The sequence below is a fragment of the Dipteris shenzhenensis genome, chromosome 8, assembly GCF_047967505.1.
Source record: "Dipteris shenzhenensis isolate YYH24624 ecotype China chromosome 8, Dip_SZ_1.0, whole genome shotgun sequence".
NCBI classification, from domain to species: Eukaryota; Viridiplantae; Streptophyta; class Polypodiopsida; order Gleicheniales; family Dipteridaceae; genus Dipteris; species Dipteris shenzhenensis.
In genome coordinates, this window is record NC_141603.1 from 15820201 (window position 1) to 15839992 (window position 19792).

General features: G+C 45.1%; 1 protein-coding gene across 1 annotated transcript in view; it reads right to left on the reverse strand.

Moving 5' to 3' along the window:
• LOC147899178 (uncharacterized) overlaps positions 1-19792 on the reverse strand; it is a 121928-nt gene that overhangs the window by 88030 nt on the left and 14106 nt on the right. The window contains exon 3 of the mRNA XM_087378573.1: positions 10713-10818. Coding sequence (XP_087234699.1) covers positions 10713-10818 — 106 coding nt within the window. The remainder of the gene's footprint in view (positions 1-10712; positions 10819-19792) is intronic.

The window sequence follows — 19792 nt, forward strand, 5'->3', positions numbered from 1 at the left end:
CGAACGCGCAAGGGTCATGACTCCATTTGGGTCATAGTCGACCGTCTGACAAAAATGGCTCGGTTCTTACCTACTAGAACAACTATTTCAGCTGTTCAGCTGGCTCAAGAGTTTGTGGACCACTTGTTTAAGCTGTATGGTTTGCCCTCTGACATAGTCAGTGACAGGGACTCAAAGTTTACAAGTAACTTTTTGACACTTGTTTTTGAGAAGTTAGAAACTACTCTAAGTATGAGTTCCTCAGATCATGCACAATCCGATGGCAGTACAGAGAAGGTCAACCAATTGGTTGAAGATATGCTTCCGGCATATGCTTCTAAGACACAGTCTTCATGGGAAGATTATCTACCTATGATAGAATTTGCTTACAACAGTGCAAAGCATTCGAGTCCTAGTTACAGTCCTTTTATGCTTATGTACGGGTTTCAACCTAAGTCACCAGTTATGGTTGGGTTAAAGGGAATCCAAAATGATGCGGCAAAGACCTTCTTGCAAGACATGCAAGAAATGTTGCAGTTTGCCAAGGAGTCTATTAGAAGTACCCAAGATCGGGACATATTTTATGCTAATAGACATCGTTCACCTAGAGAGTTCTCTGAAGGAACGACAGTATATTTGCGAATTCCCAAGGAATCCAAGAGCCTAAGTACTGGTTTGGTTCCGAAGTTATCCCCCAGATACTATGGTCCGTTCAAGGTTATTAAAAGAATTGGACCAGTTACATATAGAGTAGAATTGCCTCCTGATGTTAAAGTACATCCAGTATTTCATGTTAGTAGACTGAAAGAAGTATTAGGTGCAAATGATCAACTTTTTTCTCCTCAAGAAATAATAGAAGTTACAGATTTGACTTTTATTCCACACGAACCTGAGTGTATTCTTGAATTTCATGAAAGACAGATTCGTAATAGAACTATCACGGAATACAAGATCAAGTGAAAGGATCGTGTTGAGGAGGATGCAACATGGGAGACATTACAGAACCTCCAAAAGACATTCCTGGGTTATTAAGCGAACTCAAGAGTGAGTTCTTAGAGGAGGGGAAGTATGTCATGTGCACGGATTGGTATCTGACGTGTACTGGGTACACAAGACTAGCTCAGGTAGCCTGGGGAGGCTTAGAGCTAGGCAGGCTTGATTCTCGGGTTGAGTGGCAAGGGTACGAACCAATTAGAGGTCTTCGCTATTTTTGGCGCTTGGGGCCCGAGTCTATATAAGGGGCCGAGAGGTTCAATTCTCAGGGAGCCGATGGGAGCAAGTTTCGTTCCCAGGTGCCAGGTCTGATCCTGGATTGAGTCGCGGACACGCGCCTACATCATAGCATAGCCCAAGGCCCAACAGCATATCCCAGGCTTCACAGCGCCACCTGGTGGTATGGGACACCAGGCTGGTTAGGATTTGGTTGGGAGTTCAAGTAGCTCAGCTCGTGGCTCAGATGGGACATCTCCTGATTCGGGATCACATCTTGTAGATGTCATGGTTGGGTGGTGAGCAGCCTGCTCAGTTTCGTCACGTTGGTGTGTTCTTGCGTTTGCTTGCAGATCAGAGGTTTCAGGAGTGCTGGGGATGTGTCAAAACAGCTCCTATCTAATCTGAAAACTCTGTAAGAAATCCTAGATTTACTATATTTAGAAATGTGCTAAGGAACAGAAAAGAGACTGAGATAGCAGAGAACAAGGAATAATTGTATTGCTTGAATATCTGAAGGGTGGATGTGTTTTGTCATCCAAACAATTGGGCCTCTCTTATATAGAGAGTGAAGAGTCACACATGAAAAGGTGTGTACTCCAAAGGGTATGTGCATGAAGAGGTGTGTACCCCTTGTGAAGGGTGTGACCCTTGATGAGAGGGTACATTACAATAGGAATGTCTCTACATTAGAATGTCTCTTGTGAAGGGTTGTGCCTCATTAAGAAGTGTCCCGTCGAAAGAGCAAGAGTTGTGCCTCTTAGGAAGTGTCCCGTCGAAAGGGCATACCCTTCCACAAGTGTCCATTCATCAAACCATCCATAAGTCTAGAAAGAGAAAGGAATACGTCACAGATCGTGACATCCCCTCCCACTCAAAAGAAGACCCTGGTGGAGATAATGAACTGATGTAGAAAATATCATGGTAGATGCTGAAAATACTGCTGTAAAAGATCAGGGTACTGCTGTAAGTCTTCATCAGACTGCCAAGTAGCGTCGGAGTCGTCCAGATCTCGCCAAAGAACAAGGAATTCCGTGATAAGTCGATGTCGAGTCTCTCGTTGTCGATGGTCCAGAATACGCTCAGGAATAAGTAGAACATAATCGTCTTCGATTTCTGGGACATAATCACCTGCAGGAGGAACTGCTTCATCGCCTGGAATGTACGTCTTTAGCCAAGAAATATGAAATGTTGGATGGATTTTACCCCATGATGGTGGTAATTCCAATTTGTAACTTAAAGGTGAATTTTTCTTGACGATCCGGAAAGGTCCATAGTATCTTGGTCGCAACTTAGGAAACACAGACTTAACCGTCTTATAGCGATGTGGGGCTACAAATAATAGCACCATGTCACCAGTGTTAAATTCCAGGTGACGTCTATGTTTGTTGGCAGACCGTTGATACCGCTCTTGCGCTTTTCGCATATGATCCCTGACTTGCAGTAGAATGTCTTGCATTTCTTGAACCAGTTGATCAGCTAGGGCCACTCGATGTTGAAGTACAAAATTTGTTGGTACAATCGGAGTGTGTCCATAAGCTGCTTGGAATGGAGTCATGCTGATGGCACTATGGAAAGAGTTATTATAAGCAAACTTAAGGAGTGGTAGATACTCTTCCGAGGCGTGACTGAACATAATGTCGAAGCATTTCTTCCAGAACTTGGTTGACTCTTTCAGTCTGGCCATCTGATTCTGGGTGGTAAGCTGAACTGAACAGTAGAGTTGTACCCAAAGATTCAAACAGTGAAATCCAAAAGTGACTGGTAAACTTAGGATCTCTGTCGAATATGATATTCTTGGGCAATCCATGGTGTCGGAAGATGTGTTGTATGAAAAGTTTGGCTATGTCCGGAGCCTGTGCACTGCTTTTGCAAGCAACAAAGTGTGCCATTTTGGACAAGCGATCAACAATTACCATAATCTGAGTATTACCTCGGGAAGATCGTGGTAGTGTTGTAATGAATCCATGGAAATACTTTCCCACCTTTCAGTTGGAACTGGAAGAGGCTGAAAAGTCCTGTTGGAAGTCGTCGACTTGCTTTCATTTGTTGACATGATAAGCAAGATGTAACCATTTTGATGACATCGCTTTTCATCTGAGGCCAGTAGTATGTTGCACTGAGTAACCGATAAGTCTTATTGATGCCTGGATGGGCAGCATAAGGAACTACATGATGCTCTTTTAACAAAAGACGTCGAACATCCTTGTCATGTGGTACGCAGAAACGATCTTGATAATACAGAAGGTCGTCCGTATAAGAATAGGATGAGAAAATCTTTTGTTCGGAAGGCGAAGGTTGATCTTTTGAAAGAACCTGTACTGCGGTGCCGAAGTCTTTATCATTGAAATACTTTCCTTTGAATGAATTCGGAACATCCACAGATAATGTAGAGATTACCATGGCTGATGCTAGAGGTAACCTGCTGAGAGCATCTGCAACTACATTGCGTAGTCCTGGTATGCACTCAATGGTCATGTGAAAGTTGGCCAGAAACTCAACCCAGCGTGCTTGTCGAGCGTTCATGACTGGCTGAGTAAAGATGTACTTTAAAGAGTGATGGTCCGTTTTGACCACAGAGTCGGCACCCATGAGATAATGTTTCCAAGAGCGATAAGCATGTACAACAGCAAGAAACTCCTTATCATAGACCGGATATCGGGTTTGGATATCAGAATGTTTATGGCTATCAAAAGCAATAACTCTGCCTTCTTGCATCAAGACTGCTCCTGTAGCGATGTCGGAAGCGTCGATCATGACCTCAAATGGAAGATTTGGGTCAGCAATAGCCATAATTGGTGTGGTAGTGAGTGCTTGCTTGAGTTGTTGGAAACTATACTCTGTTTCGGGAAGCCACTGAAAAATTGCTGTGCTTTTCAATAATTCGGACATAGGAGCTGCGATTTCGGAAAACTGATAGACCTTTGTATGGTAAAAGTTTGCCAATCCGAGAAAAGAGCAGACATCATGAACATTCTTAGGAGTAGGCCAGTTTCGGATTACCTCGACCTTCTTGGGATCCACAGAGATACCTTGAGCGGAAATAACATGTCCCAAATATTCGAGTTGGGTCTTGAAGAACTCGCTCTTCTCAATGTTGATGTAGAGAGAATTTGCGCGGAGAACTTCAAAAACTTGGTGAAGATGTTGTTTGTGCTCAAGTAGGGATCTGCTGAAAACGAGGATGTCATCGAGGTAAACGATGACGAACTTATCGAGGAAAGGCCTGAAGATGTCGTTCATTAATGTCATGAATGTGGCCGGGGCATTGTTTAACCCAAAAAGGCATGACCAAACATTCATAGTATCCATACTTTGTTCGAAAAGCTGTCTTGTACTCATCACCTTCTCGTATGCAAATTTGATGATAACCTGAACGAAGATCAATCTTGGAGAATTGTGTTGCATGTAGAAGTTGATCAAAGAGGTCATCAATGCGAGGCAATGGATACTTGTTTTTGATAGTGAGCTTGTTGAGGCCTCAGTAGTCGATGCAGAGGCCCATAGACTTGTTCTTTTTTTCCACAAGTAGTACAAGAGATCCGAAAGGGCTGCGACTGGGCCGAATGTGACCTTTGTCGAGTAGTTCGGTGACCTGTCTTTGGATTTCTTCATTTTGAGTGTGAGAAACCCGATAAGGAGGTTTCGACGGTGGATTACTTCCGGGAATAAGTTCGATTGGGTGATCCACTGGTCGTCGAGGTGATAGCTGCTTTGGCAATTCCTGTGGAAAAAGATCCAGGTAGGGCTGGAAAAAAGGTTGGTTGAGGTATTCATGAGGATCCTTTGTTGGTGTCTCCTCTACTGCCGTAACCAACAGAAGTGAAGTCTTTACTTGGCGTTTACGAACCCACTTCTTTACTTGTAGGGCAGAGGCAACTGGAGTTGAAGGAGAGTCCCTAGAACCAGTTAGCTCAATAAGTTTTCCCTGGTGGACAAACTGGATAGTATGGCTGCGAAAACTGATTGATGGATCATAGTCGTAGAGCCATTGTTGTCCGAGTATGACATCGTACCGAGAAAGAGGCATAATGTCGAAGTTCAACTTGTCCGTATAATGTTGGATGCGAAAAGACAAGTTTTTAATCCTAGTGTTGCACAAGAAAGTCGTTCCATTTGCGAGTTCAATCTGATAGTCCATGAGACTAGGACTAGTGGTCAACCGAAGTTTATCGACCACAGAACTGGCTAGGAAATTATGAGAACAGCCACTATCGATGAGGATGGTGACCGTTGTTCCACGAATCGATCCTTGAACACAAAGTACTTGAGTAGCCAGGGAAGGTTCGGGGTTGCTGGCAAGGCTCAGGTGGATGGTATTCGCCATTCGAACAGCTTTGCCTTTCTTGTCTTGTGCTGAGGTAGCATCTTCTTTTTGGGAAGTGCTAGGTTCCATATTAGAATTTTGTTTTGGTCGCTTGGGACAATCGAACCATCAATGGTCGCCGGTACAGATGGTACAAAGTCCTTTTGTGCTGGAGTTGTTCTTCTTGTCAGTGGCCGCACCTTTATGTTGGGGATGTCGGTAATGACTTTGTGAAGAAGAAGAAACACGATCCTTGGGGGAGTGCTTCTGTTGAAATCCAGCAAATGATTTCTGAGGCTTCTGGGGATCTTGAGACTGTCGCTGACCTTGATTACCGAAGTTTTTTCGAAACCTGGTGTTATCTTGAGGGCGAGCACCTTTGGCCATAGGAGAGTTCGGTGTGCGATTAGCACTCTGCTTCCCTGTGTTTAGGAAATCTGTAATGCGCTCTGCGTAAGCAATAGCGCCATCTGTGGTGGTGATGTTTGCTTTAAGAACATCAATGCGTAACGAGGGATTTAGGCCTGAGATGAAAGCATGAAGGCGATCATCCTTAGTTAAACCATCAATCTCCAGCACCAATGTGGTGAACTGAGAGATATAGGAAGACAGGGAACCCGTTTGCTCCAACTGTCGGAGTTTTGAACGTGCTTGGAAGTCCGCATTGGCAGGTACAAACTGCTTGAGCACGTGTTCAAAACGTTCCCATGTTAACACACTTTTTCCGTCCTTTAAGCGTCTTTGCCACCATAGAAATGCTGTATCCTTCAGGAGGGAGGCTGCCAAGGCGATCTTTTTGCCTTCCATGAGGTCAACAGTGTCAAAATACATGCGCATTTTAGCGAGCCATTGGTCAACTGTTCGGCGATTACGTTGACCACTGTAGGCTTCCGAAAGTTTTACGTCAAGTCTTTTAGTTTTGGAAGCTTGAAGTAATCGATAGAGGGCACGTAGTTCAGTGTTTTCTACCTCTGGTGGAAAAGAGTCCGCATCGTCGTCTGGTTGCGTCACGTCATCCTCTGTATGTGCTGGACTTCGAGAATCTTGAAGTTGTTGAACTTTTTGAACCAAGTCGGAGATGCTGTCCTGAAGCTGAGATATTTGAAGTTGCAATAGAGATTCGCTTTGGACGTTGCCTTCAGGGGTCTTTTTGGGACTTGATTCTTTAATCTCTGGAGAGGCTTCACGCGAGCGGTGCAACATGTCGGAAATCCCTGTGAGAAAAGCGCAAACTTGCGCTCTAGTTTGTACCATTCCTGAAAGAGGATTCGGGCTGCTCCCTAAGGTTGCTCATATTGGAGGGGGCAAGCGAGGCAGGATGGAACCACCCGTGGAAATCTGGTAAGGGAGGTCCTGTCGGAGGTAACACTGGAGATTCTGAAAAAGGTGTTACTGCTCGTGATAAGACAGGGGTAGGTAGCAGAGTCCACGGATCTGAAAAAGGGTAAGGAGCTGCTGTCGGAAGAGGAGGATATCCAGGAGAGGGAGTGCCTTCAGAATGTAAATACTGACTTGGAGAAGGTACACCCTGTAGAGGAGGATATCTGGGAGCTGAAGGAGGTGGAGAGTACCCTGGAGATGCCGAAGGTGAAGGGTAAAATTCTCTCCAAAAATGAACAGCAAACTCCTGAGGAATATCGTGTTCCGGATATCTTCGTGTCTCATGGAACACAACCTGTACTGTGCTGAGGAAATAATGTAACTGAGGTGCCTCACGCAGAAGGTAGAGGATGTGGTCCAAATCACTAGGAGGGCACGTGACACAGAAGACCCAAGATGCAAAGGCTCCGAAATGGGCTGGCTGTGCAATTTGAACACGATATTGTGTGGTAGCTGATGCCTGAGGTGTCCTTGAAATGCCGGGTGAACTACCAGGGGTTTCCATGCTTTAAGGTGGATTCTTTCATTTGCTGTAATTTGTTAAAGAGAATCCTTAAAAAGCAGATTGGAAAGACTCCACCTGGCAATACTTTAATCTGCCAAGTTATTGCGTAGAAGAAGGCTGCAAGTCGGTGTCCGGAGATCCATGTTGCAGTGGTTTGCGAGGAGCGGATCGAGACTTGTCTGGTCCGGGCTGTTAACAGGCTGTCTTCGTCGCGCAATGAGGCTGCAACTGGTGCTGATTTGGCAGGACAAAGATGGCGAAACAAGGGGAGGGCTGCAGGCTGTCAGGAGAAGGCAGGTAACCAGGGCTGCAATGGCAAGGCTAGGGCTGCAAATAGAGAGGGGATTGTCAGCGAAAATGGCGAGGCAAGGGCTGGGAGTAACCAGGGCTGGCAGCGTGAATGGCGAAACAGGGGCTGGCAGTGCAGGGCTGTAGCGGGATCGCGTATGCAGGGCTGGCTGTGAGCAGGGGGTACGGCTGGCTGTACGGCTGGCTGTACGGTTGGCTTGGACGGCTGGCTGCGCAGGGAGGTACGGAAATGATGGCGCAGGGCTGTACGGCTGGCGCAAAAGGTACGGAAATCCGTACGTACAGTTTTTTTTTGTTGAAGGAGAGGATGCGACTTTTCGCTAGGGCTGCCTAATGGGTTAGTTGCCCCAAAAATTAAATGGGGGGTTTAGTTAACCCTAGGTAGCTAGGGTAAACCTAGGGATAGGGGATGGGTTTATTTTTTTCCCTTTTTTACCCCTCTAGGTACCCTTTTGTAGGTACTTGGGGCCTAGGAGGTGTGCCTATTCGAAGGGGTGTGACCCTTGGAATAGGTGCACCTGTTCATGAGGGGATATGTCCCTATAGTTAAAAGGGGTGTGACCCTGCATGAATAGGTATGTCCCTTTGCCCACGATGGGGTATGTCCCATGAGTGAGGAGTCGAGACTCGTCACCAAAAGGTGTGTCCCATGGTGGAAAAGGTGCGTCCCTTGGTTTTGGGACAGCCCAAGCACCTGAAAGGACAAGATTTTGGTCGTGTCCATTCACATCAACTTGTGATGTGAGGGAGATGGAGAGGCCAGGATAACTTTAGGCCGGGTAGGCGTTTAAAAATTTTACGCTCATTCTCTCCATCTCTTCCATGCACAATGTGCACGGATGTCCTTCTAGCGGCAAAAACGTATCAGGTCAGCGCTAGAAGGTGGGGGGCATTTCCTACAGGCAGGAGCGAATTTTGCTCTGATACCACTGTAAGAAATCCTAGATTTACTATATTTAGAAATGTGCTAAGGAACAGAAAAGAGACTGAGATAGCAGAGAACAAGGAATAATTGTATTGCTTGAATATCTGTAGGGTGGATGTGTTTTGTCATCCATACAATTGGGCCTCTCTTATATAGAGAGTGAAGAGTCACACATGAAAAGGTGTGTACTCCAAAGGGTATGTGCATGAAGAGGTGTGTACCCCTTGTGAAGGGTGTGACCCTTGATGAGAGGGTACATTACAATAGGAATGTCTCTTCATTAGAATGTCTCTTGTGAAGGGTTGTGCCTCATTAAGAAGTGTCCCGTCGAAAGGGCAAGAGTTGTGCCTCTTAGGAAGTGTCCCGTCGAAAGGGCATACCCTTCCACAAGTGTCCATTCATCAAACCATCCATAAGTCTAGAAAGAGAAAGGAATACGTCACAGATCGTGACAAACTCCCTTCAAAGTCTTCCTTTGCTGGTCACCCGAACAGTCCACTCGTCGAATACGCTCCTCCTCAAAGACACCTCTGAACAGCACCCTAATCCTCCTCTCTGTGTGTTGGCTCAACACTCCCTCCGCTCCTCGGGTCTCAATGAAGGAAGTGCAGCAGAAATGAACGAAAGAGAGAGAGATAGCACGCCTCACACACACACACTGAGAAGGAGAGAAAGGAGAGAGAGGCACAGGAGAACTGCAAGTGATCTCTGGAGGAAACCCCGCTACATTTTGGGGAAAACCACGGAAACAACAGGCTGCTCGAGAGCTCGGAACACACAGCTCAACAACCACGTGGAAGGGAGCACAAGGGAGTGGATGAACTGCTCTACTACCCTGCTCCACAGGTGCAAGACTGGGCTCCTCTGCCAGGCCCTGGAATGAGCTGAACTGCTGCTCCACAAGATGCTGCAAAGAGGGCTGAGGGGGGGCCTATATATAGCCCCCCAGCCCCTCCCTAGTCAGGTAGGGGAGGCCGACCAGCCTGCTAGGTCACCGACCCAACAGGCCTGTATGGCTGACCCATCAGCAGCCTGGGATGCACAAGGCCCTAAGGCATGGGCGTGCCGGCCGACAAGCCAGGCTCAGGAGCCGACTGCTCCTAGCCCTCCACCGGGATCTGGACAACCCTCTGCCCTCCAGCCAACCTGCTCACAAGGGAGCCGACTCCTAGGCACCTCAAAGGGGCTGCCACGCGGCAGCACATCAGGCCTCAAGAAGGACCTGAACAGCCTCCACAGGGCCAGCCACTATGGCATGAATACGGGCCAACACGGGGTGAACACCTATCCTCAGGAGGGGCGGGCACACCCACATCATAGGCCCTCGCTCATCTACGCTAGCCTCTCACTGGGCAGGCACACCCACAAGCAAGGCCCTCTCTCTCTACGGTGGCATCAGGAGATGACCTGTAACAGTACTACCTTTATATGTACTTGATTTACTCTTGTATCCAGTGGCTTGCTCCACTTGTGTTTGTTTCAGTATGTCATTCTCTTTTTGAGTGCATCTATAGATTCTAGTCCCTTCAAGCACAACAAATGGCTCCTTTATAAGACATTTAAGCCCCACTTTACTATCATTGCAAACCAGCACCAGCTATTTTTAAGCAGATCAAGGTAAAAGTGAATTTAAACTACTTTGCACATCCAATGTGCCTTCTTGCCCCCACCAAAATAAATCAAGCCAGCACCAACGATAATCCTCAGCATCATCCAGCAGATGTCTCAGGCTAATCTAAAAGAAAGAAAATGTAGCATAGACTGATAAGGAATTGTTTCAGCATAAAGCTGATGTAGAAGAAGCATCCTACATTCCTTAGTGTGAGCATTTTAATGCAAGCCTGCATGTGTGATGCTCTAGATTCAAAAACCCAGAGAAGCACCTCTCAGTGGAACAATAAGCTCTGGAGTGCCCACAAGGAATAACCAGATACCAGACTCCTGGAGTGGATCATTGGTGGCTGATGTTCTTTGAGCTGCAAAAGTTTTGAAAACATGCATGCTTTGTCCATGAAAAAAGTGGTCAACAAGAGAGAATGTTTACAAAAATTTCCTGCCAAATTACAGCCATCGACAAACCAGAAGACCTTTCAGCTTACTTTTCTGTCTTCTGCTGCCCGCAGCTCGTCAATAAATTTGTCAAGTTCTACAGTGCTTTGGAATGCTTTTTCTGTACTTGAGCTCTCCGCACATATTGAATGCCCCCTGTAGGTTATGATACACAAAAAAGGCAGCCTAATTACAAGAACTTACTCTAGCTCCCATACCAAGAGAAAGTAACAATTATCCAAAAAACGTTCTGAAATCCAATTCAATAGGACAGAATGAAACAGAAGATGATACCAAAGAACAAGAAATATTTGTACATGAACATTCAGCGAACTCCAGCTTGTCTCAAATTCTCACAAAACCAAGCAAGCTTGGATGCAATGCTCTAATTATCTTGCCAATGCAAGAATACATGACTTGCCAGATAAACCAACAATGTCATGATTTTGAATAATTATCGCACAAACCTTATGATTCCAGGAATCCATTTTATGTAGCAGATATTGTACAAGCACACAACTAGGCACTCTAGAGAAAGACAAAGAGAGGGAAAACAACACTGATAACAGTCGGTTAGTGTGAAATTACTGTCCCACGCCGCTTTCATGCTGCTGCTACTATCATATACCCTCAACTATTAAAAGCAGCCGACTCTAGATATGCTCTATTGCATCTCCATATGGTTTTGCAACACCTCTTCAATTATTATTTATTAGATGCAAACTTGTTTACTCCTATCCTTTACGTCGAATCACGGGCACAGGCACAAGGATTTTCCTCCCAGCCAACCTCGGTGGTAGTAGTCAGCTTTCTCTCTTCATTCAAATCGTTACGTGAAGCTCTTGCTTACATAATTCCACCAAGCCCCAAAATTCCCTAGATGGATCTAGTTTGCCACATGTCTTCATTTTAGGGTCCCTCCTTAATGCATCATTTACCCCTCTCTTGGGATATCATCTTGGCACATTTCATGCATTTAGGTCCCTTAGCCTTAGATCCACCTAGTCTAGTGCAATGTCACCCTCACCAAGGATCTTGACCTTGATTCCTTTTTTTGATCATTTACATGAAGCCCAAACAAATATAATACAAACATTGATCCTTTAAAGGAAAATGTCGACTGACCCTTCTGAGGTCATGTTACCTCGACTTGAGCGTAACATTCCTTCCCTCTTCAGGCATCAGCGTCCTCGATGATAAAGTCTGGGAACACTCTCCGTAATTGGTATACGGATTCCCAGGTAGCTTCTGATAGAGGTAGACCATGCCATGCAACCAACACCGTGGGTATCTTTTGATTGCGTACTTGCATTGTTCCTCGGTCTAGGATTCCTGTTGATTTGCGTCTTGCATTATTCTTTATCTTTTGAAACAAAACAACACTCTCGATTAGTGAGTCACCTGTATGCAAAAATTTCTTTAAACGAGAAACACGAAACACTGGGTACACCTTACAACCCTGTGGCAATTCTAATTTATAGGCTACCTTGCCTATTCTTTTTAGAATTAACCATGGCCCACAATATCGAGGTGATAACTTACCACACTCTCCTGCAGTCAAAGACTTAGAGTGCGAAGGAACTCTCAGAAAAAAATTTTCTCCTTCCTTAAATTCTCTAGCGGATCGGTTTTCATCCGCATACGCCTTAGCTCTATCCATAGATTGGTGGATGTTAGCTCTCGCAAGTGCTAGCATCTCCCGCATCTGAACCACAAAGTTCGCGGCATTAGGCACTTTCTGAGGTACTCCAACTGTAGTTGGATTCGCTGGTCTATAACCATAGTTCAGCTCAAACGGACTCAACCCTATAGAGGAATGTTTTCTATCATTGTAGGCAAATTCTATCAATGGCAACCACTTGTCCCATGTATGTTGCCTCAATGACACATATGCTATAAGCATATCCTCTAAAATTTGGTTGATTCTTTCCGTCTAACCATCCGTTTTTGGATGATCCCCACCACTCATTCCCAACTCAGTCCTTAGTGTCTCAAATACCGCAGTCCAAAAATGACCGGTAAATTTGACATCTCTGTCTGACACTATGAATTTGGGTAAGCCATGTAAACGAAATATATGTCTAATAAACAAATCCGCCACTTGCGGGGCACTAACAGACTCTCTAGTTAGAATGAAGTGAGCCATCTTGCTAAGATGATCAACCACCACAAGGATAGAATCCTATCCACCTTATGTCGTAGGCAGACCTACAATAAAGTCCATGGAAATGCTCTCCCACCTACCTAGTGGTATCTCCAAGGGCTGTAAAAGTTCGGGTGGCTTCACCCATTCTGCCTTACTTACTTGACACGAAAAACAATGTGTCACATATTCATGAATATGCTTTTTCATCTTTGGCCAAAAGAAATCTCGCTTCACGAGATCATATGTCTTTTCGACTCCTGGATGTCCCGCACATGGGCTATCATGGCATTCTTGATTGACTCTCTGCCTGAGATCATTTTGACTAGGTACTACTACCTTGCCATTTCTTTTCAGCATGTCATCCCTTATGGCATATCTTGCATAAGTTTCGCCTTTTCTGGATGCCAAGTCATCCTTTTCCCCCGGTTTGAATACATGAGCCTTAGGCGAAAGGCTCTGGACGAACTCATCCACCTTTTGAGTTTCTCTAATCTCGGTCATTAGAGCACTCTCTAATACCGTGAAACTCATATTATGCATAATGCGTGACAACGCATCAGCAACTTTATTATCCTTTCCTCTTCGAATCGTCAAGTTAAACTCTTATATGAGTTCTGCCCACCTAGCTTGGCGGCCTCTCAAGTCCAGTTATTTACAAAAATGTTTCAGAGTATCATGACCAACATCAACATAAAACTCTGACCCATACAAATAATGTCTCCATGTTTTCAGAGCATGGACAACAGCATATAACTCTAATTCATGAGTTGGCAAATTTCGTTGAGAGGGAGAAAGCTTCTTGCTTTCAAAGGCTACTGGCCTTCCCTCTTGGAGGAGAACTGCTCCTACCGCAATGCCACTTGCATTGGTTTCAAGGAAAAACGGTTTCCCGAGATCAACTATTTTTAACACCGGTCCTAAGACCACAGCTTGTTTTATGATGTTAAAACTTTCCTGTTGATTCTATCTTCATATAAAAGATACTTTATCTGAGGTCAGATCAGTCAATGGCGATACTATTTCGGAATATCCTTTGATATGCCTTCGATAAAATTGGACAAATTCCAAGAATGATCGCAAGGCGGTCAAACTCTGAGGGATTGGCCAAGTTAGTATCGCAACCACTTTCTTTGGATCCATTTCTATCCCCTCAGAAGTAATTATGAATCCTAAATATTCAAGTCTTACCATACACAGTATAGTTTTCTTTTTATTGACATAAAGACTGGCTTTCCTCAAAGTACTGAACACTATTCTTAAGTGTTCATAGTGCTCAGTAATACTTTTACTGAATACCAGAATATCGTCAATAAAGTGTACTACAAACTTTCCGATATACGGACGTAGTAAATCGTTCATAAGCATGACGAATGTAGCTGGAGCATTGGTAAGTCCAAAGGGCATTACCAAAAACTCATAATGTCCAAACCTGCTTCTAAAAGCGGTTTTATGCACATCCTCGGCTCTAATACGGATCTGATGGTAGCCACATTTAAGATCTATCTTACTAAAAATTACGGCCCCATGTAATGCATCTAACAAATCATCGATCTGAGCCATCGGATACCTGTGCTTAATAGTGATATTATTCAATGCTCTATAATCTATACAGAGGCGAAAAGTATCATCTTTCTTCTTCTTTAAGAAGCAAAAGGTGAGAAACTTGGTTAAATCTGCCCCAACTTAAGGTATTCTTCCAGTTGTCTTTATACCTCCGCTTCTTCGGTAAAACTCAACCTATAGGGAGGTCTATTTACAGGTTCTACCCCCGGGATTAGTTCAATCTTATGCTGAACATTCCGCTCTGGAGGTAACCCATAAGGTAGCTCATCCCTAAAACAATCAGAGAACTCTGCTGCTATTTGATCAGCCAGCTTGGCCATTTCTCCATTTTGAGCAACATCAGTGCTAGCTGAAGAATCATCAATCGGCTCTACCGATGCTGTACAAAGAAACAAAAACTCTTCTTGAGCTTTTCAAATTTCCATTACGGAAACCAACGGTCCTTGAGGTATATCTTTTTTCACCTCGTAAGACATACATCACATCATTCATCTTGAATTGATAAATGTGCTTTCTCCAATCTATGGCTGGATTCTTCCTAGAATACCAAGCCTTACCCAGGGCTATGTCTGCATGAGCAAGCTTCGTCATTTCAAAATCAAGCTTCTCAGCATAGTCCTGAATTCGAAGCTCCAACTGGGTAACCCTTTGGTCCCATACTTTAGTTGAACTTCCATCTGCCATTTTGATCGTATATGCATAGGTTTATGGGCTAGTCTTTAGTTTCAGTCTCTTTACAAGCTTGGAGTTAATTACATTGTGCGTTGACGCTGAGTCAAACAACACAATGACATCATGATTAGCTACTTGCCCTTTCATCTTAATTAACTCCGTATCATTAAAGGCTGTATACCCCGTTGCTACGGGCTTTGACAGGATATTATCAGGTACACTAGTTACTAACTTAGCAACAGACACACATAACAAAAAAGGTACTAACCTTTGAGAAGATCCCGCTAGCTGAATCTGCATCTATTCTGCTCTGGGACTTTCCTCCATTCCCATGTCACATTCTGAGACCACCATCTCAGCCATCCGACGATCCTTGTTTCGTGGACAATCTTTCCACTAATGAGGCTGAAGGCAACCAAAACACAAGCCTTCTCTCCTCGCTTTTTCCCTTTGCTCTGGGTTCAAAGAAGACTTCGACCAAGCCCAGGCTGCCATTGGTGTTACTTTTGTTTTCATTCCAATGGTGGTACTTGATTTAGGAGTCTCAACTGGTTTCGCCTGCTTGGCTTGACCACTAGGCTGTGAGGCACTCCCTTTGCTAATCCACTTCTTCTTAAACCCAGTTTTCTTCGGGTACCCATACTGAGTCCCAACCTGCACAAACCCACTTGGTCTGTTCCCTTTTGCATCCTCATGGTTCAGGGCTATGGCAATTGCTTCATCTAGCCTGTTCGCATACTTAGCCTGAACTTTCATCTTTATCCGATCATTCAATCCAAAGATAAAATCTTTTACTTGGATTGATTGAGATAGGGGTTCATCAACCTTCATTACACTTTCTCTAAACTTATCAGTGTATTCCGCCACTGATAAATTTCTCTGACGAAGGTTTCGATACTGATCCCAAGCTCGGGATGCTTCGTCAGGAGATAGGAAGTGTTTTCTAAATTCCTTTTTAAACCCCTCCCAAGTAGTCGATGCCACTCCATCTTTCTGCTGTTTTATCCACCACCTATCTGCTGCCTCATTAAACATATGGGTGGCCTCGCGGATTTTCTTCATATCATTCCTGATTTCACAAATGGTGAATGCCTCGTCCCATTTGTGTAACCAGGTCTCAATGATATCGGAACTACGGTCATACATCCGACCAGAATACTTTTCTGGCCTATAATTGGCAATATTAGGCACCTTAGCCCTCCTAGGCTCAACTGTATGAACACTAGACTCCGGTTCCATCGGAGATTTACCTTTCTCTTCATGGGATGGTCTAGCAGACATACTATGTACCATTTTCCTGAGCTTAGAATCTAGATTGCCCTATATTTGCTTGTAACTGCTGCGCTAAAATATGTTGCAAGGCATCCTCTAACATTACAATTCTGCCAGATAGTGTATGACCTGCTAGGCGCGACACCTGCGGGGTCGGCCGGACTCCCGACTCTACGAAAACCATCCTACAAGCTTCTTCTTCTACTTCCATTTAGATCAATGGGTGTTTTGCTTTTAAATAAATAATAATAAAACACCACTTGAAACTGTAATTACAATTCGAAAGTCCATCTTCCAAATTTACAGCTAGCTAGGCATATATCACACTATAACCAAACCCCACTTTTCCCTATACTAGGGAAACTCCTGCAATCAGAAATAACTTAAATACGGAGGCAAATAAACTAGCATATATCACAACAAAACGTAAAAGGCATAGAAAGCTTCCTGGTCATTCATGCTGCATGGAAAGATCAAGTTGTTCCTGCAGTGGCTCAGCTACACCCTCGTTGGAGACCGAAAACACCCCAGCTCTCACTTCAACAGTTATCTTTTATTATCTCGCCTTCAAATGAAGAGAGCCCTACGTATGAAGGCAGCAGCCAGCCCAATTCAAAATTACGTAGCTTTTCCACATGGACTTCTTTTGCAATCGACTCATAGGCAGCAACCAAACGTGGCCACTGCATCAAGTGGGTGAAAAAGCTGCCCGTTCAGGAGACTTAGAGGAAAATTTCAAGGCTTTTCATCCATGGTTCGGCTTTGGTTCCTGTATGATCGACAGGGAGTATTGAAGCAGCTGCTGGACTCGTTTGGGAATTAGAATTGCTTCACGCATCTGCTCGTCAGTTTTGTCACTCCCAATTGTCTTGGATATCAATTGCCACCGTAACCAACCGCAACGTCAGAGTATCCGTGAAACTGATTCCGAGAAATATAGAGACGACCGTGCGTTTGCAGAGGTTAGCTGTTTCCGAACGTCATCGCAGTTGCAGGATAGCATGATCGCAAATAGTCGCATCGGCTCGTTTTCTTCACCATTGGATTGAATATCCTGGGGCGCCTTTAATTGCGTTCACCCCGGAACAATTCAACGTCGACCCAAGCTAATGAACTACCCGTAAACCTGCACGCGCGCCACTCAAATATCCAACGCAACTCCTTTCCACCAGACAAATGGACCTTGGTATCGAACTCCAAGCGCCCTTCAAGTAGTACATGCAAGTCCCGTGACAATAGAATAGCCCTCTGCTTGCAGTCGTGAACTCCTGCTTCGAACAAATATAATACAAACATTGATCCTTTAAAGGAAAATGTTGACTGACCCTTCCGAGGTCATGTTACCTCGACTTGAGCGTAACATTATCAAAGTTCACCTGCTCCAGTTTATGCATTCTTTCATGAAAGTTATGTGCTCTGATCTTGATTGATCCTGTCTCCCACGCTCTGTATAACTCTTTTCATCATCTCTATACTTGACCAAAGAAGTCACTTATCCAAAAAAGATTTTGCAGTAAAAAGTGGCAGCTCTGTGCCGTCATGGGCATGAGGCGCAGAGCGTCGACCACGAAGCCTCGATAGAGACCCAAGAAGCCCTCGCGCTGGATAATGCCTACAAAAGCATGGGGCATGTTTTTGTAGGCTATGGCACCACCGATACAGTACCCCGTGGGAGGGCGCTCAAGCTAATCTGCTTGCGAGCAACCTCAAGAGGATAAGTGACAGCAGTGGAGACGAAGCCAACGGCGAGGGAGGTAGTGGCCAGGGTGTAACCGCGATACTGTGCTTGGGTGTTGAGCTTGTGCTGCAGGGTATCGTAGGTGTAGAAAGCAACGGCCGCCTGGGGAACCATGGTGATGAGGGCAGGGATGAGGCCACGGTAGAGCTCGGCGATGGAGTTTTCTCTGATGACCTTCGAAGCAGCCCCCAACAATGATGATGGGTAAGCGCTGGGCTGCAAGCAAACAGATGATCAGACAGAAACACACAAACAACAACAATAACATCTCTCTCTCTCTCTCTCTCTCTCTCTCTCTCTCTCTCTCTCTTTTCAACTTGGGAAGACAGACTACAGGAGTGACGGTTGCAATCACCAGACGACGAACTACCTTCCACGAAACCCAGAGGAGGAGAGAGGGGTTTAGACAGACTGACCAAGCTGAGCACTAGCAACATCCTATTATGACTCCTGTCTCGACGACACCAGCCGCACTAGAGCCATTGTTGGCTGACACCACCTACTCTGTCCTTAGCTGACTGGCTGCATTGGGTCCCCACACAGCATACAAAGGCTCTGGCATTCAGATGGGCAATTGACCGACAAGCCCGGATCGCTCCCCTCCTTTTTTTGGCTCTCATACTGACAGTCATATGTGTACTCTCCCTCAGAGAACAGCGCCTTGTATTTCTCTATTGATATTCTTGTCTCAGACATCAGCCGCGCATGTGGATGCCTACTTTAGTAACCCCACCCTTTTATTGTGCCTGGTTTTTATTGAGTCTCATAGACCCTTTGGTCTTCTGAAATTTTCTTTCTTTCTTTCTTTCTTTCTTTCTTTCTTTCCCATAGCCTCTCCATCGACTTTCCCGTAGCCTCTCTGTCTGCTCTCCCGTGAACTTTCACGTAGCCACTCTTCCCTCTCCGTCGCCTCTCCCGTAGCCTCTCCCTCGCGTAGCCCCCCCATCAGGTCTCTCAGTGCAGCCCTCCAGTAGCCTGTCACTCAGCATAGCTCTCCCAATAGCCTCTCCGGTGCCTCTCCCGTAGCCTCAGCTCCTCCTCCAAAATCCACCCGCCTCTGCTCCTCCATCTGCCTCTCACCCTTCTTCCACCAACTCCTTAGCATCCCCCCTTCTCACCCCCTTTTGATCTCCATGTGCAATTTCCCTCTTCCCTCTTCTGCTCTCCCAACCTGGAGTTTGATTGAAACCCCAGCCCAACCTCGAGATAACTCTCCAGCTAGGGGGTATAGTTCATATCATCACCAAAATGGAGCAGCCAAACTCCCCTAAAGTGCCAAATGTCATGAACCCCACTGCCTTGATTCCATCGAATAGAATCTCCTATTATGCAATTGCTATGCACACCCCCACTCCATACGGGAAGATGTATTCAAAGGCAAAATCGACTCATTAGCAGATCCCACAAACATATTTTAAAGTTACAACAACAGATTTGAGAGCTTGAATTACGTTTGGTAGCAATGGAATCATGACTACAAGATCTAGAAGGGACTGCAAAGCAAGCAGTGATAGATGAGGTAATACAAAAATGCAAGACTCTCCCCCTACTCCTTAAGTGGTTCTACAGTAAAGGATATGATTAATGCAGAAGTGCAATCAATGAAGACAGAGGTTACTGTAGAGGTGGATACAAAGGCCAACAAAGAGATAAAAGAACACGAGGTCATGCATGATAATGCAATGCACAAGATGAAGGGCTATCCGATGGCTGGTACGAGGAGGAAGACTCATTTTCTG